The sequence below is a fragment of the Dermochelys coriacea genome, chromosome 4 (genome assembly GCF_009764565.3).
Source record: "Dermochelys coriacea isolate rDerCor1 chromosome 4, rDerCor1.pri.v4, whole genome shotgun sequence".
Taxonomy (NCBI): Eukaryota; Metazoa; Chordata; order Testudines; family Dermochelyidae; genus Dermochelys; species Dermochelys coriacea.
The window spans coordinates 54,183,674-54,207,843 of record NC_050071.1 but is presented as its reverse complement, the minus strand read 5'-3'; the positions used below and the strand labels follow the sequence as shown (position 1 = coordinate 54,207,843).

The 24,170-nt window shown below is 44.6% G+C and overlaps 1 protein-coding gene across 1 annotated transcript in view; it reads right to left on the bottom strand.

The window, feature by feature from the left end:
• IL15 (interleukin 15) overlaps nt 1-24,170 on the bottom strand; it is an 80,129-nt gene that overhangs the window by 7,291 nt on the left and 48,668 nt on the right. Inside the window, exon 3 of the mRNA XM_038399585.2 lies at nt 1,857-1,966. Within this exon, the coding sequence (XP_038255513.1) occupies nt 1,857-1,966 (110 nt within the window). The remainder of the gene's footprint in view (nt 1-1,856; nt 1,967-24,170) is intronic.

The following is a 24,170-nucleotide window of genomic DNA, read 5'->3' as shown; positions in this document are numbered from 1 at the left end:
TTAAAAAAGACCCTTCACAAAAATGTTTCGGATGAGTGCACGTACACCATCCACACACACTTTCAATGGTCTGAGGAGCAAGATGGGAAAGATGGGAACATGCCAACAGAATCAAGTAGATGTTGGTTGAAGGTTGGTTTGGTCACAATGTCAAGTATCTTCAGTTTGGGTGCCAATCTTGAAACACCTTAAGCCTGATTTTCAGAAGCATCCATATGTCCCACTGATGTTTAACTAAAACTGTGGGTGCCTCTGAAAATCAGGCCCTTAGGGCTAGATCCATAATCCAAAATTTAGATTATCAAAACTCTTGCTCAGCTGCCATCTTACCCTGAGATTCCTAAGTTTCTGTGGTAAAGTCCCTTAGAAAGTACTTAAATAGTTGTTGGGTTAAAGTGATAGAGAGTGAGACAATGACTCTATAGTCTAGTGGTTTGGGCACTCACCTGGTAGACCCAGGTCCTACTCCCTGCCCCAAAAATAGTAAGCATTTTATACAAAGTGGAACAGGATCAACGGCAGAGATTGAGAGCTTTCACTTGGAATATCCTATAGCCCTGTGGTTATGACATTCACCTGGGAGGTGGGACACCTGGGTTCAGGTACCTGGTTTAAATCAGGCAGAGTAGGGACTTGACCCCAAGTCTCCCTCATCTTAGATGACTGCTCTACACAGTGGGGCTATAAGATATAAGGGGGCTGACAGCAGCACCACCATCTTCACCTGCTGCCCGCTTCTGTGAATCCTATTCTTAGGCACCTAACTTGCTTCATGCATTGTACAGAGCATCTGGACACCTAGCTTGGAGCTGTGGATGCTTCTATGTGACAGGGTCCCTAAATGTTAAGCACTGCAATGCTGAATCTAAGGGCTTGTCTACACAGCAATTTACTGTGCAGCAAGCCACGTTGTGAATCTACAGTGCACCAGTTTGCTGTGCAGTAACATCCCATGTGGACACATACAGCGCAGTGAAAGTCCCGGAGTGCACTTGGATTACTACTACTTGAAAGTCTAGTACATTAAGCTGCACTCCAACACTTTCACTGCCCTGGACATGACTGTGTGGCAAATAGGTGCACTATAGATTCTTGCTGCCTTGCTAACTTGTCATGTAGACAAACCCTTAGTTCCTTCTGTGGATCTAGAGTCTCAAGTTTGGCACCCCAAACTTGGTGGACGTTTTTGAAAATGAAGGCCTCAATCATAGATGCAACCATTGGAGGATTCTTTTGGGGGAGAAGAGTGGGACATTTCCCTCAAACTCCCAAGCAGGAGGGAGCAATAATGTCTTTGAGCCTGTGGCACAGGGGAGGTAAGGGAAGGCCAGTTCCAGCCCTTCTGCTGATTTTGTGTGCAGCAGTGGCAGATTTAGCGTTCTTCTCTCACTCTCCTTAGGGGCTAACCAGCTGAAAGGCAGAGGTGGCACCCAGTTCAAACAGCAGGTGGATCCAGAGGAAAGAATCCAGCTTCCTTCCTGTTGTCCACACTTACAGGAAAGGAGAGGAAGAATTCCCTCCCAATGAACCTAGAGCAATGAGAGGACAGAGGACACTCACCAGCCCTCTTCCCAATGAGATGGAGGAAGGTACTGTTGGGACAGGACAAGACAGTCCCTATTAGGGAGACTTGACCCAAAAAAGGGGTGGGGAGTGAGCATGCAGGGCACATAGTGGGGCAACGGGAACATGGGATGTGGAGCACAAAGCACTGGGGCGGCGGGGGGTGGAGATTGGGGAACGGACCCCTGGGGAATCCAGCTTTGTAAAGTGACTGGAGATCATTGGGAGAAAGATACTGCACAATTACAAATAATTATTTATTTACTAGTTTTGTTTTTTAAAATTATAATTACCAAAGAATGAAGATGGTTATTCCAGTTGCATTATTTAAAAAGCTGAGAAAATGTCTCTTCAGAATAAGATACTGCTGGCAGTAGAGACAAATACTTCTCAGGTATGTTTTCTGAAAGATAAGATCCAGGAAATAATGAGTTACCTAAATGAGTTGTATGGCACAATTTGACTTCATAGGATATTTTAGTACAGGTTTAATTAATCCATTAGGTAAGTCATCTAGTAAAGACAGTATTGCATGCAGTGGATATTTTGTAAAGACCAAACCACTCTGTAGCTTTTTAGGAATAGGTAGTAACATGCTGGTAGAAAAGCCGATGCCAGGGGCACAGCACAAGAAACTGGAATGTGTTCTGGATCATGGGTTCCTAATAGTACAGATCACATTTTAATACAGGTATTGTATTAGAGACCATTTGCTTTCCCACTCTTAATTTTGCAGACCACCTCTTGCCCACCCTTTGCATTCCATAATATCTCTGTAGCATCCACAGCAATTAAATATGTGAAAAAGTAATATTGGCAAAACGTTTCTTAAAAATGTTGTACCTTCTTTTAATGCAATTTAGCAGTTGGAAATACGAAGTGGGGGGGCAGCTCTCCATGGATCACCAGCAAGTGTTCCAATATTCAGAATTTGGAAACTTTCATTCTAGACTGAGCCAAAACCCCTCTTATGTAAACTGGCACAGTTCAATTATGGAGATACATCTGTTGGGGATTGGGCCCTATGTTTTATTGCTAATAATAGTAATTTATTTCACAGGATTATTGTGAGGATTACTTATATTTGTAAAATTCTTTAAACACACAACAATGTTATATAAGGATTAGTAAGTAGTATTTATTGTTTCCAATATCTAAAGGCTTAGTTTAAATAATGTGGCAGTCTGTTGATCATATAACCTTACATGGTTTTAGTGGAAGACAGTTCCAGGTATCTGGAAGCTAGTTATGTAAAATATCCATAACAAACTACAAATAGATAATCTGTACTAAAGTAAGAACATGACAAGTAATACTCGTACATGTTTTGATTTTCTTAACTGGTTCAGTATGGAAAATCACTCACAGTAGTGACTCAACTCATCTTAAAAAAAGAGCTTAACCACAGTGAATGGAAATCTGAAAAATCTGAGTATATAATAGCTTGTAAGCCTCCAATGAAGGTTGTATGCTAAAACATTAAGTAACAAATTATCTGTCCACCACACTTGTAAGCCTATAATGAGAGAGAGATACAAGCTTATGGTTCTTTCAACTAGGACAGACCTACTGTGGTCACATCAACTTAAGTCCAGGTGGTAAAAATATTATGGAGATGCAGCAGCCTCTCTGTAGTTAAGGTTGCAATCAGTTTCTGCTATAATTTTGGCTTGGAAAATCGATTTGACCTGACTGTGGTCACATTTACTCTTAAGGCAAAGGAAAACATTTCTGTACAGATTTGGAGAAAATTCTTCAAACTAGTTTTCATTTACAGGTCATAAAAATATTAGCCATTTAAAAACTTTAATTTTAGATTAAAGTTTCTGTCAATTTCTATCTCAAAAATGGCCTGTTGCTCCTCCTTCAAACTATCTATAAAAAAAGTTAAAAACCAATATGTTCAATATAACTGAAAACAAGAGGGTGTCGTTAAGCAAAAAATTTTACTGTTTGTTGTGGACAGTTTGGGGCCCAATCCTGCACTCACTGATGTCAATGGCAACGGGAGTTTTTTATATTGATTTTAGTGGGTGCAGTATTGGGCATTATAAGAGGTAAGTAAGAGATCTTCCTTAAGCCAAACTCTAGAAGCCTGCAGCTCTGATAGTGTCTGTTGTTTTACTGGTGATAGCTAGTAAAAGTTGCAGTCATAATCCCATTATAAGGCTGATTTTAATCTCCCATATAACTTAAAAATAAAAAGCAACATACCCCAAAATGAAGAAAACTTAAAATCCCCATGTTTTCAAATTTAGGATATGATTTAAAGTTTCACTGACAACAAAGTTTGTTTTATTTTGTTTGCAAAGTGTCCACTGTGTCCTTTGCTCTTTCCAACAAAATCACACTATGTCACAATTTTAAGCAGTGGTAGGTTTTGATATTGGCTGGTACAAGAGGCAGTATTATTCAAGGTCCAGAATTTAAAAAAAAAAAACAACCTTCAGAAATTGCCATTATTTGAAAATGGCAATAGTGAAACTGCCAGAGCGGGAAAACCACCCATAGAGATGGAGAATATTTTCATTGTTGACTTCTCACCCATCCTGGACTACTTTTCAAAAGAAAATTCCATGATGTGGTAAAATTACTGTTTCGCCTGCATTCCACACCAAAAAGCCCTTTCTTTATTTTTGATACAAATGTGGTTGCTCATTATGTGGTCATAATATCTGGACGAATTCATTTCTTGTTTTCAAGTGCTTGGGTTTTGTAAATATAGTAGGTAACTACATTATTGTCACTTAACAACCTTAACTGATTTTTGAAATAAAGAATTTGGGTTTTGAATAGGTAGTGATTTTCGAATGCCTCTAAAAATGGGGGGACAGGGGCATGGGACAGAAGCTCCATGCACACGTCCACAGGTGTTTAGTGGTCTCATCAGGTTTTCATAAATTTACAGAGTGTTCAGTTAGAAAGAGCTCCTAGATCATCTAGTCCAATGCAGGATCATTTTGTATACCAATTTATTAAATATTTTATCTTAACTCTTCTTGAGCAACATTAGTAATGGTAGCTCAACTACAGACTTTGATAACATATTCCTTTGGCTTGAACTCATCATTGCAATTAAAAATTTTCCCTTTGCCACTTTCAGGTTTTCACTTCTGGTTCTCCTAAATTAGTAGCCAATTCATCGCTCTCTTGCCCTATATTATTATCTTTCTACTACATTTGTCTTATTTTTGGGTGAAATAAAAATAGGAATCCCTGAACTTGGAACTCTACAAGTAAAAGTGAAGGAATAAATGATATTTAAATATTTTGTTTTTCACTATGCTGCACTTACTGGTAACCACATATAATGGCATTGTCAAAACGTTTAAAACAAAATGAACTCTATAGTAAATATAGGTGGATGCTCATAGACTTTAAGGTCAGAAGGGACCATTATGATCGTATAGTCTGACCTCCTGCACAACGCAGGTCACAGAATCTCACCCACCCACTCCTGTAACAAACCCCTGACCTATATCTGAGCTACTGAAGTCCTCAACTTGAGGTTTAAAGACTTCAAGGTGCAGAGAATCCTCCAGCAAGTGACCCCACGCTGCAGAGGAAGGCAAAAACCCCCCAGGGCCTCTGCCAGTCTGCTCTGAAGGAAAATTCCTTCCCGACCCCAAATATGGCGATCAGCTAAACCCTGAGCATTTGGGCAAGACTCACCAGCCAGACACCCAGGAAAGAACTCTCTGTAGTAACTCAGATCCCACCCTATCTAGTGTCCCATCACAGGCTATTGGGCATATTTACCACTAATAGTCAAAGATCCCATCAAACAATCCCCTGCTGCCAAAAATACTTCTAAATATGACACAAGCAAACTATTCATTTGAAAAATGTCCTTATTAAACTGCTTTCTCATAATGAAGTTAAAATGAAACACTTAAAATTACTACCAGAGAAAATCTAAGCTACAGTAGTAGCCTTTCTTCACTGCGGACCTGATCATAATCCCATATAAGTAAGTCAATGACAAAATTCCCCTTGACTTTAATGCTGCAAGCCATAATTTTGCTAACTTTGTTGTCATAAAGAATTGAAGTAAAGTTAGACACAAGAAAGATTATAGCTACATACATTATTTATGTTTTACACTAGGGAAACTACTGAAACGTAGGGTTACAAGTTTGTGTCGATCAAACCATATATTCAAACTACTTCACTGAGATTTACTCACAAATCTCTCTATGCATTTCTAAGACGCTGTGGCCCAAATTTTTAAAGGTATTTGGGCACTGTGGTGCTCAATGACAGATAACTGATGTAGGAGCCTAAATCTTATTTTCTAAAGGGATTTAGGATCAAAGATCCCATGGACAGTCAATGGCAGTTTTTTATACCCGTGTGCTATTGTTTATATCCAAGAGAGATTTCACGATACTACCCTGTGATAACTTTTATTGAGGGAAGGTCTACAAGAAGAGAAATCTTACATTTTGCACTAAAAGTAGCAAGATTAGGTTCATCCTTGTCTCCTGTCGCAGACAGCCTTCCACTGAGTAAATTCTGGGCTCCCAAGTTTCAATGTGGACTGTGTCAAGTGGAAACATCCCCACTGATGGCAGTGTTATCATGGCCTGAAGAATGAAGTGGTTTCTGAGATAGGTAGACCCTTGCCTAAAGAATGCTGCAAAGAGTAAGACCTTGAAAAGCTACTGGAACTAGATATGGACTGTAGCATCTGAAGCAGTCATGTGATATGTTGTCTTTCTCTCTTACCCACAAGGCAAGCCTCTCTGTGTTGAATGAAATAGTTTCAGGGAACCCTGGAGGTGATGAATGTGTGGCTAGGCCATACCAAAAGAAATGTTGAAGATAGAAAAAAGCAATTTCATGTATTGCTATTCCAGTGCCTAGCTAGGAGCAAGGAAAAACACCTCATCTAAAATCAGTTTGTGGATGATCTAGCTGGATGATCTGCCTGACCTATCTTTCATTGATCAGCATGATGCCAAATTCCAGGTTGCTGAACCCTGTTACCTAGGCTACTGGTCATCACCTACATCAAAGACGTGGTCTGTGGATGGGTAAGCAGACACTGGACACTAGCCTCTATTTACAGTCCACTATGCCTGTCACTGCTTGGGACAAGGAGGTTAGGGTTTTTGGTGTGCCAGTCCACAGACTTTTTTGACTCCTTTTTCTCACTTGCATGGAATCAGAGGTGCCCGTGATTCTTTGCCACTCCTTCTGGTCCATGGCACAGGTTTGTAGGTCTTTCTGTGCCAACCCTTTCCTCTTCAAACATCTCTTGACAAAGTCTTTCATATCATTTCTTGCTGTCCTCTTCCACCCATGCTTTCTTTGCTGATTGTTTTTCTTCTGTTCTTACCACATGTCCAGCCCATCCATTACTGAGAATCCCAAGTTCATTTTCCCCCTCATTTCTACCATGAATGCTCTGTTTACCCTCTGCTTGCCTGCCATTCACCTCATAGTATTTTCTACTACCTGCATCTATTCTTCCATTTTCATAAGACCCACCATTTCCAAATGATAGAGCAGGCAGGGGGTACACACACATGCCCGATCCACTATCCCTATTAGTTTGTTACTTAATTGCTGGTCCCGCGGTACTCCTGCTACTTCTTTCACTGTCACCCATGTACATTGGGTTCTTCTCTTCAATTCTCCAGATCTCTCAACAATGGCACTAAGTGTACTTCCGAAGTACACAAATTGTCTTCTGATTCAGCGTCTCTCCTGCAACTTCAATTAACAGCTCTTCTTCCACCTTCGCTACTTGCATAACTTCAGTTTTCTTTGTGTTTAACTCCAAATCATGGTCTTCAAACACAGATGCCCACTTTGATACCAATTCCTCTTTGATCATTTGGCCCTTTTGGCTGACAGCAGCATACATTAGTTTTCTCTGTCTCCACAGGCTTGGTTTCCTGCTAGTTAAGCCCATAACTAGGATAAAATGAAAAAGCCTCAGCACACTGCTTTGTCTCAATCCTACCATCACCTCAGAACTCCCTGAAATTCTATGGATTGTTGTCACCTTAGCTGTTGAGCCTCGATAGAGCTCTGCTATCATCTCCATCATCACAATACTCCAAACACCAGCTCCCACAGAACCAAGTCATATGCCTTCTCCAGATCAGTAAATGCTACATAGCAGTTATTGCGAAAGGCTTACTATGATGCTTTCAAACAAAAAGCATATTGGTTGTCTACATTTTTGTTGTATACCAGCAGAATCTCCTGAGGAAAACTGTAAATTCCATCTAGTTTATCCTGCTTGTTTGTGAGTAATGAATACACCTCTAAAAGAGAGTGAAGTAATTCCAGTAATTGGTGTAGCAAATCTCCTTTTGAGATTTATAGTCTAGCCAGTTGTTGTGGGGTGGTTGTTTTTTGGTGGCTATTCAGCAACTGAATTGTCAGCATTTCCCAAACTAATTTGCTCTTGCAAAATGACATTTGTCCACAAAAGTATGCAGCTGCAATTTTTGAAGCCTATTTGAAAATTTTGCCCAAAAGGTTACTGAAGGCAACTGGATCATACCAAATAACTAAACATGAGAATTTGCAATGTAAAGTTTAATACTTCCCTTGACATTTTTTCACAAAATAGTCATGGGGTTTGTGCCACCGTTTTTTCTGACCTCTCTTAGCCCTGGTCTACACTATGAGTTCAGGTCAAATTTAGCAGTGTTAGGACAATTTAATCCTGCACCTGTCCACATGACCAAGCCTGTTTTGTTGACTTAAAGGGCTCTTAAAATCGATTTCTGTACTCCTCCCCGGCGAGGGGAGTAGTGCTAAAATCAACCTTGCTGAGTTAAATTAGGGGTAGTGTGGATGCAATTCAATGGTATTGGCCTCCAGGAGCTATCCAGAGTGCTCCATTGTGACCGTTCTGGACAGCACTCTCAACTCAGATGCAGTGGCCAGGTAGACAGGAAAAGCTCTGGGAACTTTTTAATTTCATTTCCTGTTTGGCCAGCATGGCGAGCTGATCAGCACAGGTGACCATGCAGAGCTCATCAGGACAGGTCATCATGGAGTCCCAGAATCGCAAAAGAGCTCCAGCATGGATCGAACGGGAGATACGGGATCTGATCACTGTATGGGGAGAAGAATCCGTGCAGGCAGAACTCCGTTCCAAAAGATGAAATGCCACTATATTTGCCAAAATCTCCAAGGGCATGATGGACAGAGGCTACAACAGGGACACACAGCAGTGCCGCGTGGAAGTTGAGGAGCTGAGGCAAGCCTACCAAAAAACAAAGGATGCAAATGGTTGCTCCGGGTCAGAGCCCCATACATGCTGCTTCTGTGATGAGCTGCATGCAATTCTAGGGGGCGCCCCTACCACTTCCCCACCACTGTCCGTGGACACCTGCAAGGGGGGAATCTCTCACAACAGAGATGAGGATTTTGTGGATGAGGAAGATGAGGAGGTTGAGGATAGCGCACAGCAGGCAAGCGGAGAACACCTTCTCCCCAGCAGCCAGGAACTGTTCATCACCCTGGAGCCAATACCGTCCCAACCCTCCCAAGGCGGGCTCCCGGACCATGAAGCCAGAGAAGGCACCTCTGGTGAGTGTACCTTTGTAAATATAATACAGGGTTTAAAAGCAAGCGCGTTTAATGATTAATTTGTCCTGAAGACTTGGGATGCATTTGCGGCCAGCATAGCTACTGGAAAAGTCTGTTAACGTGTCTAGGGATGGAGCGGAAATCCTCCAGGGACATCTCCATGAAGCTCTCCTGGAGGTACTCTCTGTGTTAGCCTCAGGAGAGTGATATCATTCATGGTGACCTGGTTGAAATACAGGAAATTTGTTTAAGGGGACATTCAGAGGCACCCGTTCCTGCTGGGCTGTTTGCCTTTGGCAGAAAAGAAATCATCCCTGCTGTTAGCCACGTGATGGGGGGAGGCCCGTTCATGCTGAGCTGTTTGCGTTTGGCTGACCAGGATCTTCCCTGATACTAGCCACGTGGTGGTAGTGGGGGGGGAAGGGGATGAAGCGATCATCCCAGAGAATTGTGAGGGGGGCGATTGGGTTGTGCTGCACATTCACCCTAAAACCACAGTCCCTCCTTTTAAATGGCCAACCCAATGGGCTTTGCTTGGGAAAGGAGAAATGGGAAAGGAGGGCGCTGCTGTTTGAAACCGTTCCCACATGTTATGAAGGTTGAAGAAGCCAAAACCCGTGCCTTACCATGGATGCCTGCAAGCCGAATTCTGTTGCCCAGCCGAGCGTGTGTGATGTCTCATGCCAAACCGGCGGGCACTCAATATAAGAGGCAAAATGCGACCTTGTAGCAAAAGCACATGTGCTATGTAATGTGAAGTGCTTGATTCACTGTGAAATAGTCTTTCCTTTGTTTTCTAAAATGTATCTTTTTAAATACTACTCTCCCTTTTTTCCTCCCACAGCTGAAAATGTTTCTACACTGCCCCTATTATCTCCATCCCAGGGGCTAGCGCAGATTAGAAGGCGAAAAAAACACACTTGCGATGAAATATTCTCAGAGCTCATGCAGTCCTTCCGCACTGAAAGAGCTCAGTAGAATGCGTGGAGGAAAACAATGGAGCCCAAGTCTCCTATGCACCACTCCCTCCCCCTCTCTCCACAACTAGCACCTTTATGCCGTCTTCCATTCTGCCTTCTTCAATTGGAATTGATTCCCTCCTGGTGCACCAAGTCATGTCTCTCTCTGTTCAATCCCTGCTCGAGGGATTAATACTACTTCTGTGAAACCATGTAATGATAGCCCTCCAAAGATAATTTTAAAATTCATGAGCCTCAAACTGCTTTGAGATTGAACTTTCCACTCTCTGATTATCTTGTGAATCATGTGTCTGAACTGTATTGTCTGTCGAAATAGAGTGAAGGCTCCTGAAGTCATAGGAAATGTCTTCTTCTATAATATGTATTGTTCAATACCCAGCACAATGACTGGGCTCACCAAAGAATAAAGAAAAGGAAGGAAGTGGAACAAAGTGATGAGCATGCAAGAAACTGGTACTTTAGGAAGAAGGAATGCAATAAGTGAACTAAATCAAAGAGTAATAAAGAGATGACAAAGAAGGAATGAAAGAAGTTAAATAAGTTTTGTAGTATTGAATGGAAAGCTGGTGGTGTATGATTACTACTTGCTAGTCAAAAGAAATCCAAAATAAGATTTCAGAAGTATCTTATTTCTAATATTTTATTTTCCTATTACTGATTAGCAGCAAAACTGAGTGAGTTAGAAATGTTATCCCAAAGAAGGGCTGACAAAATATTTTTACTACATCGTATGTACCACCGTATGTCTCTCCATATTTTCAAGAAAAGTCTTAAAGACATTTTTTTAAATAGTAATTTTCATACCTGTCTGCCTGTGAAGCAAGGCTGCCTGAACCCCAAGCCATGAAGTATTTAAGCACATCTTAACTTTAAGCAGGTGTGTAATGCTAAAGTTGAACATGTACTTAAGTTCTATGCTGGATCAGGGCCTTAGTTGTTGTTATTGCCAATTACAAGGGGCTTGAAATGACAGGCATAGTCTGACCCATGAATTTTGAACATTTCTATATAAACAGAAACCTCTACTTAGATATAATAGCATCAAGGACTTAGAATTCAGTATCTCAGAACCTTACAGGGTTAGAAGGGAATCTTCCTCTTTCATTGGTGTAAAGCCCCCATTTCTAGTTCTGATGCCATCAAATCACTTTATGCATTCACATCTATACACATACAGGACTGAATAGTGCCCATCCTACTCCCATACCAATGTAATTTTGCATCTGCATGTTGGTGATTGGGATTATACATGGGGAAGGAACAAGTAAAAGTTCCTTTCTCAGGTTGTTTTAAAAAATGGTGGGGATTTGAAGCTATTTAGAGGATTGGAATGTGAGAGGTAGTCATGATGCAGATGGATTAGTTGACAGAATACAAGTGTAGTGAACAAAATTTCATAGATTATACCCTCCTTGGGGACAAGAACTGGCTATTTGTTATATGTTTGTACTGTATCTAGCATGATGGAACCCTGACCTCTAGGCACTACCATAATACAAATAAGTAATAATGATGCTAATTGCAGTTTTCATAGGGTATTAATATAACGTGGTTATAAATACATAAATGTATGTCTATTATTCTTCCATCTCATTCATTAGCTCATGACCAGCAGGATCAGATCATTCTTTTGTTCCCTGGGACAGCTGGTCAACCTGGAAAGGGGTGTTTTCCTCTCTCTCTCACCCACCTCAAAAGTCATCCCAACTGAAGAGGTGATATGCTCTTGATGTGGGACAATGTTTGCTTCTGTTGAAAAGGTAGAAAAAGTGGAATCTTTAATAAAAGAGATAATGGGATGATATATATGGGCCTATTTGGCCTGATAGTCTCATGCCATGCTTTGGATCCTGTTCTTCACTTGGCCCTTTCAGCAATTCATTTTCACCACCACAGCCGCGAGAAGATGTTGCTCCTCTCCCTCCCACAGCAAATAAGTAACACTTGGTGTGGCTCCAGCAGCAATTTTGTCCAGCGAACCCGCAAACAGAATCCTGTGAGGATTCAACTCCCCACAAACATGAGCCTGTCAGACTGGTAAGTCCACAGGAAGAAGTGTCAGAAGGGAAATAAAATATATGTAAAGATATACACACACATACAGAGCATACATACAGATCAGAATATGGGAGAAAGTAATATAAAACCACAGTTGTGTTATTTTATGTTCAGTGTAAGCACAAGAGTAACTCTAACAGATCAATCAAGTCTATTAGTCTAACACATCACTTTGAAAGTGAACTGAGTCTCTAAATGCTGTACCAGTGGCCTCAGACCAAGTCTGGTTACACTAGTCCGTGGATAGTATTCTTGACTGGTGTAAATCGGTACAACTCCATTGACATAAGTGGAGTTTTGCCCATTTACACCAGCAAGAGAATCTGGCCCTATGTTATTTCCTTGTACTCTACAAATCAACAAGGTCAAATAAAGCTCTCACTGGTCCCAGATGGACATATTATGTTGAAAGCAGATCCGCTTTGCTGCTGTTATGATAATAATTTACCAAGTTTGGTTTTGATGGAAATTTCTCAAATTCATGTCGATCATGGATAATACACGTGGGTGGTATCCCATTTAGGAGTTCATAAGGCCATTACTGCTTGATTATTTTCCCCAAAGAGCTTTGCTGTACTCAGCTTAACCGCATGCAGCCAGGCATCTTCAGCTCTGAAGCCCAGTCCAATGGGGTGCGTATAAGACTTGAAGACACTTGGCTGAATGTAGCTAAAATGGAAACAGCGGTGAAGATTCAGTGGAAAAACTAGCACAGATAGGGACAATATCCTGTTGAGGGTACCCAATCTTTCTCAGCCATAGACGAATTTCCTTATGCAAATATTTGCGGGGCTTTTTACTGAATGCATATCAATGCATCGTATCGGAAACATACTACTAATAAATCCTGGTTGCATCCCAGCCCATTTGTGCCACTGTGGCAGCTCAAAGGGGCCTAAAAGCAGCCAGATCTGAGCAGCTAAAAATTCTCCTGGCCTTTTGAAACTTTCAGCTGGTGTGCCCAGGTGCAATTGGCTGCTGCATGGCGGGAGTTGCTGTGTTCAGACTATCCCATGCCGATGTGTGGTCCCTGGGTACTGTTGCCAGTTGGCCTGGGTTACAGCAGCCTCCGGGATTCCCTAACCTAAACTGGGCTGATATTGGCACAGACTGGCACTGAGGATCAGGGAGCCATAACAGGCTCCCTAAAGCTCCCCAACCTTAGCTGTCCAACCAGAAGCTCTGTGCAGCACAGAATATAGGGACAATTTGAGCATACAAAAGAATTACACCTTTCTCAACTAACACACAAAGACTCTACCACTACTTGTTAAACTGAGTCCAGTTTCAGCTCAAATTGTCAGTTTTTCTCTACCGCTCCTGCAAGCTCGAAGGCTACTGTGTAATTTTTGAAAGGTGACTACACAGCTTTCATATTCTTTTGTTTTGAAATAAACCTAGTTGTCCATTTCTATTGCATGTCATGCAACCTTCTATTCATCACTATAGCAAGGCAGACTTACTGGCCCAGATTCTGCACTGAGGATTCTTCTGCCACACTGCCAGTCAGTCGGCCCAAAGTCAGCATATCACCTACTGCAAGATCATGTAAACATAAGGGAGCCTCTGATGATGTAGAGTCAACATAGTGGCTCCTACATCACTGTCTGCACGCTGCTCCATCAGAGGCCACAGATGGTGCATTGGGAGGCAACGGGGGTTCCCTTGCAGCCAGCAGATCCTGTTCTAACTAACACTTAAAGGGCTAGCATGTCACACAGCCAAGCTGTGATCAGGAGAGTATAAAGGAGGTCTTTGTGACCTATTTGCACCACCTCCTGAGCTATCATAGCCAGGGATCTGGCTCAGTGACTTTCATGTCTTCACTATAATAGGTTTCCCTGCCAGGAAAAGCATTTTAAAGTGCTTTCTTGATTGAGCATTTAGTATTTCTGTATTTTTGTTTTCAACCCCACTTTCAGTATCAGTTACTCTTTTTGTCACTATGTCTATATTTTGGTCTACAACCAAATAATGTGTTGTAAATTCCCTTCTGTATTGCAGTTTCTCCAGCATGTCTCATGAGTCTATAGAATCTTTCTATGAGTTAATGCAGAGTTCTCATCAAATAACAGGATTCTAGAATATGATCTCATTACATTGTTCCTATAGCTATCAAACTTTCATACTTTTTTCTACTTTCTAAATTCCTCCTGAAGTTTTTGTAAGATGGGAAGAAAAGTCTTACAGAGCAAGTCTACTGAATCAGTTACATGTACACTTAAAGATTTTAGTTTTGTAGATACTTAAAAGAGCTTGACATAAGGTTCTCTAGCTTCTGCTCATCAATATAGTTTGTAATTCTGTCTTTTGAATATTCATTCTGTAGATTGGTATCTGGCTAAAACTAATTCCTGTAAAACTGCAGCTATTGAAGATAAAGGATGGTGTAAACAATTAAATAGAGCCTCTGAAAAAGGGATTGTTTTATGTTCTGTGGTCTAAATTATTGGCCAAGTAATACACCCATTAGCTCCAACTTTTTGTCAAGCACTTCTATTACTAGTACAAACAGAAGTGGTAAGAAGTTGTACTTATCCTGTTCCCTCTTTCAGGAATATTTCTTTAGGAAGGGAGCAATTCAATAAAATAGCTCTTGAGATTAAATATAAGGTATCTGTTTCCTAAATTCGAAACAAAATCTATTTTGCTCAAGACAGTCTATTGGGAAGATCACTTGATCTAGTTAAATACTTTATCTAAATCATGAGGTAATAAGGCAGGTTCCTTTCTCTTTGACAGGGCTGAATAGATGTCACAGATTGCCTGAAGACTGCTTTCCATAAATAAAATCTGTTTGGACTTTATGTATCAATGACAATTTCAGTCTCTAATTTTGTTGCTAGTATTTTGGCATAAATGTCAATGTCTGTATTTAGAAGAGCAATTGATCAAAAGAGGGATTCATGCCCAACTATGTGTTTCTCCTATATGTGTAGTGGTAGCAGGATGCATGAGGCCTGGGAAACTCCCTTTTCTCATGTAGTTTTCAATAGCTCTTACTCAATAAAGGGGCTTTTACTGCTGGAAAGTTTTTTTAAAAGTAGCAATATAGCCATCTGGTCCCCAGACTTTTTCTAGAATTAGGCTGCTTACAACACTTTCAATTTCAGTTTTAGCTCAGGATATCCATTCCCTTTACCTAATTGAAACTTCTGATCAGTGATGAGCTGCCAAAAATTAACAACTGGTTCCCTATAAAGAGTTCTGACTTACGAGATGTGCCCCAGTATGTATTTTTTGTACCAACAGGGTTACCATATGTCCATATTTTCCCAGGGGGAATTTTTAAAATTTAAAAATTCCTCCCCAACGGCGATTTAAGAACCAAAAAGCCTGACCTTTCCAGGAAAATATGGATGTATGTTAACCCTGCCTGAAGTTCTTTTTTAAAAAGATGGGCCTGAACAAGAAATGAGCTCTGTTTTACATGTGTGGGTCCCCGCCGCTAGGGTGACCAGATGTGCCGATTTTATAGGGAGAGTCCCGATTTTGGGATCTTTTTCTTATATAGGCTCCTATTACCCCCCATCCTGATTTTTCACACTTGCTGTCTGGTCACCCTAGGGTGTGCACATGTGTGGGTCCCAGCTGCTCCCTGTCCCCCTCCCCCCATTAAAGCAGGTGTGCAGGGTTACTGTCCTGGGAACTGGAGGGCACCAGTGGACGTGGGGCCAGCTGCAGACAGGGGCGTGGGGCAGGGCTAGCTGGAGGCAGGGGGTGCAGGGCTGGCTGCGGGCAAGGCAGGAGGTGCAGAGCTGGCTGGAGACAGGAGGGTGCGGTGTTGGCTGGAGGCAAGGGGGTGTGGGGCTGGCTGGAGACAGGGCAGGGGCTGACTGGAGGTAGGGGCTGGCTACGGGCCGCAGCAGGGGCTGGTGCGGGCAGGGCAGGGGGTGCGGCAGGGGCTGGCTGTGGGCAGGGCAGGGGGTGCGGGGGTGGCTGGAGACGGGCTGGCTGCGGGGAGGGCAGGGGGTGCGTGTGGCAGGGGTTGGCTGGCTAAAGGGCAGGTGGTGCGGCAGGGGCTGGCTACAGGCAGGGGGTGCGTGTGGCAGGGGCTGGCTGCGGGCAGGGCAGGGGGTGTGTGCGGCAGGGGCTGGCTGCGAGCGGGGTAGGGGGTGCGAGGGTGGCTGGAGACGGGCTGGCTGTGGCAGGGCAGGGGCTGTTGCAGGCAGGGCAGGAGGTGGCTGGAGACAGGGGCTGGCTGCGGGCAGGGCAGGGGTGCATGCGGCAGGGGCTGGGTGCAGGCAGGGGGTGCAGGGGTGGCTGGAGACGGGCTGGTGTGGGCAGCGAGTGCCAGGGATGCGGCAGCGGCTGGCTGCAGGCAGGACAGGGGGTGGCTGGAGATAGGGGCTGGCTGCGGACAGGGCAGGGGGTGCGTGTGGCAGGGGTTGGCTGGATACAGGGCAGGGGGTGTGGCAGGGGCTGGCTGTGGGCAAGGCAGGGGGTGCGGGGATTGCTGCAGGCAGGGGGTGCCGGAGTAGCTGGAAGCAGGGCAGGGGGTGGCTGGAGACGGGTTGGCTGCGGGCAGGGCAGGAGGTGCAGCAGGGGCTGGATGCGGGCAGAGGGTGTGTGGGTGGCTGGAGACGGACTGGCTGCAGGCAGGGGGTGCGGGGGTGGCTGGAGACAGAGGCTGGCTGGCAGGGCAGAGGGTGCGGCAGGGGTTGGCTGCGGGCAGGAGGTGCAGGGGTAGTTGGAAATGGGCTGGCTGCAAGCAGGGGGTGTGGGGGTGGCTGGAGACGGGCTGGCTGCGGGAAGGGCAGCGGTGGCTGGAGGTGGGGGCTGGCTGCAGGCAGGAGGTGCAGGGGTAGCTAGAGGCAGGGCAGGGGGTGCATGTGGGGTTGGCTGCAGGCAGGGGGTGTGGCAGGGGCTGGCTGCAGGCAGGGCAGGGGGTGGCTGGAGATAGGGGCTGGCTGCGGGCAGGGCAGGGGGTGCTTGCAGCAGGGGCAGGGGTGCCAGGGGTGTGGTAGGGGCTGGCTGCAGGAAGGGCAGGGGGTGGCTGGATACGGGCTGGCTGCGGAGGGGGTGCAGGGGTGGCTGGAGACAGGGGCTGGCTGCAGGCAGGGGAAGCGGGGGTGGCTGGAGACGGGCTGGCTGCGGGCAGGGCAGGGGTGCGGCAGGGGCTGGCTGCGGGTAGGAGGTGTGGGGGTGCTGGAGGCAGGGCAGGGGGTGGCTGGAGACGGGTTGGCTGTGCGCGGCTGGTGCGGGGGTGGCTGGACGCAGGTGCTGGGCTGCAGGCAGGGGGTGCATGCGGTAGGGGCTGGCTGCAGGCAGGGGGTGCAGGGGTGGCTGGAGGTAGGGCAGGAGGTGCGGGGCTGGTGCGGGCACGGGGTGCAGGGGTGGCTGGAGGCAGGACAGAGGGTGCAGGGGTGGCTGGAGGCAGGGCAGGGGTGCATGCGGCAGGGGCTGGGTGCAGGCAGGGGGTGCAGGGGTGGCTGGAGGTAGGTCAGGGGCTGCATGCGGCAGGGGCAGGCTGCAGGCAGGGGGTGCAGGGGTGGCTGGAGGTAGGGCAGGAGGTGCGGGGCTGGTGCGGGCACGGGGTGCAGGAGTGGCTGGAGGCAGGACAGAGGGTGCAGGGGTGGCTGGAGGCAGGGCAGGGGTGCATGCGGCAGGGGCTGGGTGCAGGCAGGGAGTGCAGGGGTGGCTGGAGGTAGGGCAGGGGGTGCATGTGGCAGGGGCTGGCTGCAGGCAGGGGGTGTGGGGTGGCTGGAGGTAGGGCAGGAGGTGCGGGCACAGGGTGCGGGGGTGGCTGAAGACAGAGGCTGGCTGCAGGCAGGGGGTGTGGGGCTGGCTGGAGACAGGGCATTGGGTGCATGTGGCAGGGGCTGGTGCGGGCAGGGGGTGTGGGGGTGGCTGGAGACAGGGGCTGGCTGTGGGCATGGTGGTGGGTACTCACGGGGAGAGCGGCTCGGAGTAGCCTGAGCAGCAGGACGTAGCCCAGGCCCAGCAGAGCAGCTGGGGACCCACCAGGCAGCATCGGGAGCCCCAGGGCCAGGGGAGCAGCAGCAGCAACAGGGCTTGTGCTCAGGGCCAGGCGGCAGCGCACATGGCTCCCACAGTGCAGCGCCCCCGGCAGCCGGAGGAGGAATTACATCAGTTCCCGGCCGGAGCCCATCAAAACCTCAGCGCTCCCTGCAGGGAAGCAGGTTAACAACCGGTTCTAAAACTGCTTCAAAATTTAACAACCGGTTTGCGCGAACTGGCGCGAACCAGCTTCAGCTCACCACTGCTTCTGATGACAAGACAGGTAGTTTTGTTTTTTCTAAATAATGTTGTATCTGTTCTAAGATATTTACATATTGTGAGGTATGTAAATTCGCCTGGAAATCCTGAAAAGCTCATTTAATAATTCTATTAGAATAAAAAATAAAATAATTAGATTTTGCTTCATACCCTCTTTGGTTTTAATTTGACAAACACCTTTCTTATGAGCTCTCCTTTAAGCAGATAAGCCAAAATCTTGTCAGCTTTATTGCCCTTTTCAAATATAGCTCTTTTGAGTAGCTTTTATTTGCCACTCAGCTTTCAAACAGCAATGTACTGAGTTCTTCCCTTACATGTATTAGCATTCTATATTGCTTTTGTTTTTCTGCAGTTCAGGCAATCTTCCAGTCTTTTAGTTTCCCTTTCAAGGGAGGCAATTCTTTCCAACAGTATTTCTTTTAAATAGCTCACCATTTCCAATAACTTATCTTGGAATTGATACAGTAGCATTACAAGTATATCCCATAAAGTTCAATTTTACATATTCCAGTATCTTTTTTTTAAATTTGCAGCTCAACCTTCGTTCTGCACTAGGGTATCATTTAATCTCCAATATTTTTATTGTGTTTTTCCTTTATTGTTTGTACAGCTAACATGTCTAGAGTCATTATTCAAATTGTCAGGTTTCAGAGTTGCAGCCGTGTTAGTCTGTATTCGCAAAAAGAAAAGGAGTACTTGTGGCACCTTAGAGACTAACACATTTATTTGAGCATGAGCTTTCGTGAGCCGCAGCTCATTTCATCAGAAAGCTTATGCTCAAATAAATTTGTTAGTCTCTAAGGTGCCACAAGTACTCCTTTTATTCAAATTGTGATTCCTGAAAATATAACAAAATTGTTTTCCCAAATTAATGGTTTACTCAAGATGTGCTTCTGAGTGATACTGATGTAACCCTTCTGCCAGGTGAAGTTGCCAGCAACAAGGACCGGGTTGACTATCTAGGGGTTCCTCTTAACAATACAAGACTGAACTGGCTCAGGCCCCCATCCACTAATCTGGGAAAATGTAACATCACCCCGGGGCACCTCTAAGAAGCAAGACTTCTATCTGACTTGGAACTTGTAGGGGTTCCACTGCCACTGGCTGCTCACAGAGTAGTATAAAGGTACCATCGTCCCTCATAAAAATACGCCCATGCATTTTGTACTTGCTCAGGCATTCTCTGCCTGCCTGTAAAGTGGATTTAACTGAGCCCTCACCAAATGCCTCAGGTATCCCTTTTAGTAGGAAGCAATGGCAGGCAGCATGTGGAAGCTGGTAGGCTCAGGAAGCCAGTCCCCACCATCCCCTGTCTCAGATGCAGAGTTGTTAAAGAAAATGTCAGGTTTCTTAGGGAGAGGAGACAGTGTTCCTACCTGATGGTGTGGGCTCTGCCTCAGGGTCCTAGACACCATTTGACCTTCCCCCTCTCAGCTATTTAAAGACAGAGCTGATTAGTCTCAATTGTCAGTCATCGTTTTGTTCAGAACAGAAATTATTGATAACCAGGTCTAGCTGCTGAGCGTTAGGCCTGCTGTGAGACAGTGTTGCAGTGAAAGAGACTGCCCAGTCTGCACTAACAGTGATGTTCCCCACTACCCACTGAAATTACAGAGAACTGAAACCACTGAGAGCTAGGTTAAGTGGTGGAACCTCAGAATGTGGCACTGTAGAGAGTGGCACGTGGCAGCAGCCAGCAGTGCCAGAGTGAACGGCGGTTGCAGGTGGCAGCAGCAGGCAGCAACGGCAGAGTGAATAATGGCAACTGTGCGTCAGTTGCAGAAACGTCAGCAGCAGCTAAGGCATTGGTCAGTGCTTCCCCTCCCTCCAGGGGTAAGAAGTGAACCCACATGAATGCACCCCTGAACTCTGGGTCTTTGCCAACCCAGGACAGCCAACAGTGAGTGGGGTGCAGTGGAGGGAAAAGGGAGTGTTGTGCTAAAGGGACATTTATTTGTTTGGACTTTCAGACCAAAAGGTGGGAAACTGAGGCAAAGGACACTGCTGAACGCATTGTGGGGTAGGGTTGGCTTATAATCACGTTTTCAAATATGGTCATAGTGTTTTCCCAAACTAATGCTGGGTTCCCTTTCCCTTTTAATAAAAGTTCTCGTTTGTTATACACTGACTCAGTGCTTGCAAGTGGGGAAGTCTTGCCATCTAGAGGTGCTCAAGGGTGGTGGTAAATTTTTCCAGATTACTGGATGGGGGGCTAGGGCCAGTTCTGTTGTGTAGCATTAAGAGGAACCCCTAGATATTGAACCCTGCTCGTGTTGCTGCTGACTTCACCTGGCAGAAGGGTTACATACATAGCCTATAAAAGCACATATACGGGGTCGGGGGACGTATTGTTATAGAGATTCTATAGTGGCTTTATACCAGCCAGGGATTTCCTTGACACCAGAAGATTCCCCAGGGAACTCGAACTGCTGGATTTCTGGTTGCTTTGAGTTGCTGGAATATCATGAAGCGGCATGAACAGGGCCGAGGATTTGACCTAATATCTATTCTGTAATATGCAAGTTCTATGCTACACACATTCAATATGAAGTGTAGTCCTTTCTCCAGATAGTAATTCTTCCCATATATTGGCTCACTGCATTTCAGACATTGTTTGGGGATATTGCTTAGCAAGTTTTCCCTCTTTCCTCAAATCGTATAGTTTGTCAAACTTTCTGTCTAGAAAAGTTGAACCCAGTTGAAATTCCCAGTCACAAATAAGAAATCCAGCAGTTCCAGTTCACTGGGGAATCTTCTGGTGTCAAGGAAATCCCTGGCTGGAATAAAGCCACTACAGAACCTCTACAACAATACCTCCCCCGACCCCGTATATTTGCTTTTATCGGCTATGTATGTAACCCTTCCCCGCTTCCAACAGCTCCCATTGGCCTGGAGCAGTGAACCGTGGCCAGTGGGAGCCGCGATTGCCCGAACCTGCAGACACCGCAGGTAAACCAACCAGCTGGCCCGCCAGGGGCTTTCCCTGCACAAGCGGCAGAACAAGTTTGGGAACCACTGCCATAGAGTGAAGCACAATCTTTTGTCCGAGTCATTTTAGTGGAATAAACTTCATCTTTCTTCTGAGTGCAAGTCTATTCTAGGAATTAGTCACTTTTCCTACCACTGGTCCAGCACCAGTGCAGTTCCAGGAAAAGATGAACAGCAAGGTTAGACAACACAATGTTATAAACATACGCACCTGTTTGCACTACAGCTTCCACTATTCTAGACATCAGATACGAATATTATTTTTCCTTAAGGGGTACAAAGTACTCTTCACTGATAAATGTTGAATCTTAAGAATTTTATTAGCACTGCTTTTGGAATAATTAGTAAAGTGCTAAACCATGGATTATAATACAAATACAGACCCAGTATCCTCCTATTGCAAAAATTTCCTTAAGGAAGCTATTTATAGATAACAGCATATCTCCTCCTTCTCCTCTAGGAAGACATACCAGTCTCAGCCATTCTTCTTCTGTATTCAAAATTTTCCTGGATCTTTATAAATCCTGTTTGATTTTTGGAATTTTAAGAACAAGGTGTCACTACTCTATCCTCAATGCTCCCCATCCAGAGTTCTATCACAGAAGGTCTTTCTTGGAAGTTCTTTATACCATACTTAATATTGTCAGTTGTCTCATACACAAAAGTCGTCTGCACTGAAAGCTCATATCTCTTTGTCTTTCCCATTGAATGCTCTGCATTGCAACTTTCAGGCTTCTTAAACTGGCCTCATTACTCTTTGCCTGGGAGCTGTGCAGGTTACCACTGTGCAGCCTGGCAAGTCTTAGTTGAAATCAGTGGCCCTGAGTCTATTTTCTGGTGTGGCCTCTCAAACAGCTAATCAAAAATCAGAATTTCCATTTAGCAGGAAATTTCAAAGAAGTCTTTGTTCTGATTTGGAATAAATTTTTTCCTACCGACAGAAAATATCAACAATTTATCATTTAGGAAAAATCAAACTGTATCAGTTCAATTTCCTTTCTTTATGAAATGCAGCAGCGGGCTGCTCTGATTCCTGGAGACTCACAGGGGGCAGCCCAGGTGGTCCCTGGGAATTATTGGAATCCCCTGGGCCCAAGCAGGGAACCTAGAAGTTCTGAGAGCCCTTGCCTGAGCTGGGGTTTCCAGGGCTTCCAATTGCCAGCTCTGGCGGAGAGTGCATGGAGGGGCTGCTCCTGAGCTATGGATCCTGGAAACCCTTGAGTTCCCAGCAGGCCACCAAGTGAGCTGGCAGGAAACAAGGCAGGTTTGTCACAATCCTGCCTCTGTTTTGGCAAAGGTTTGTTGAAAACAAAACATTTCAAGTTAGACAAATCTGCATTTTCGGGGGGGGGGGGGAATAAAGTCAGAAAATTCCTGACCAGCTTTACCTTTTACATCACACCTGTGGCATAAAGGGACACAATCAACCCCTGTCAAATCCACCTGTGTTAGGAGGGATGCTCCAGCCAGCAAAAGAGTTCTCCAACAAGCACACAAAATTGATAAAGGAAGATATGCAGCTATAGCTTACACACTGGGTATACTCCAGTCATCCCATTGTATAAACATAAATCCATGTTCCATTCAGGTACAATTACATAACACCCTAACTGCTAACAAATAGCAAAAGTATTATTTTTATAAGACAAGTACACAGTGTCACTACTTATGATAAGTCAATCAGCAAAGTCTTACACAGGATAGTAAAATGGATGGAAGAGAAAAGTTAGTGAAACTGCCCAGAGTATACATCCACAAGATAGCTAACCACAAAAGATCAAGTCATCTTTCTCAAAGCTTACCATAGATTTGATAATCACTTACCACTTATAGTTCATGCTAGGATCAGTCAAAGATCAAACTTAAACAACAGTGCAATTTGTAACAGCAAGCTCATAGAACAGGAGTTTAAAACTGGTTTCATGTTCATAAGAAATGTAAAGCTTTTCAGTCTGAGATTTAACTGAGTCTTCTCCCTGATTCTTTTCCAGATTCTTATCTCCAATTGATAAATAATGAAAGATAGAGACTTATTTAAACAATACTGATGGACCTCTGCTTTTATCGTATCAGAAGAAATGAAGGTATCAGCCCATATTCATTTATAAAATCAGAGTAAAAATGCAGGCAGAGGTGTTCCTATGTTTCATACTATGGGTGCTACATGTTTTATACTACTCAGGTATGCCTCCTCTGAGCCACATGAAAAACACTGTACATTACCTAATACACTTTCACAAAGCTACTGGAATTGGGAGTATAAGGGTTTAGTTAATTTTCAGCTCCTCCTGTTCTTTAAAAAGATTTCCTGACCTGTGCTAAAGTCATTACACCAAATGAAACCTCTAAAAGTATTCGCTCAGTCCAAAGCTATATGTATTGGACAAGTATGGAATATGGAATTATACAATAATAACCTGTACAGAGTACACACAAATGTCAAGTTTCACTTAGTTTAGAGTCAAAATCACACAGACTCATCAAATTGTGCATAGTTTCTACTCAAAATCATAAACCCCTCCCTTTCCCAAGGATTCTTATCCCACAAATAACTCCAAAATACTCTCTTACTTTTTCATCTTTGGGGAGCAATGGCTTGTGGCCCTCTCTGCTCCCTACAGCAGCAACCTAGCCCACTCCCCTATGCTTGGGAGTGTGACTGTGGCCAGAAAAGTAACTCTCTCTCTACACACAATCGAAGATTTTGAAGAGACTCGGCTGCCTGTCCACACTGTCATTCAGCAGCACTGGGATCCAAAAGATTCCATTGGGACTTGCTACAAC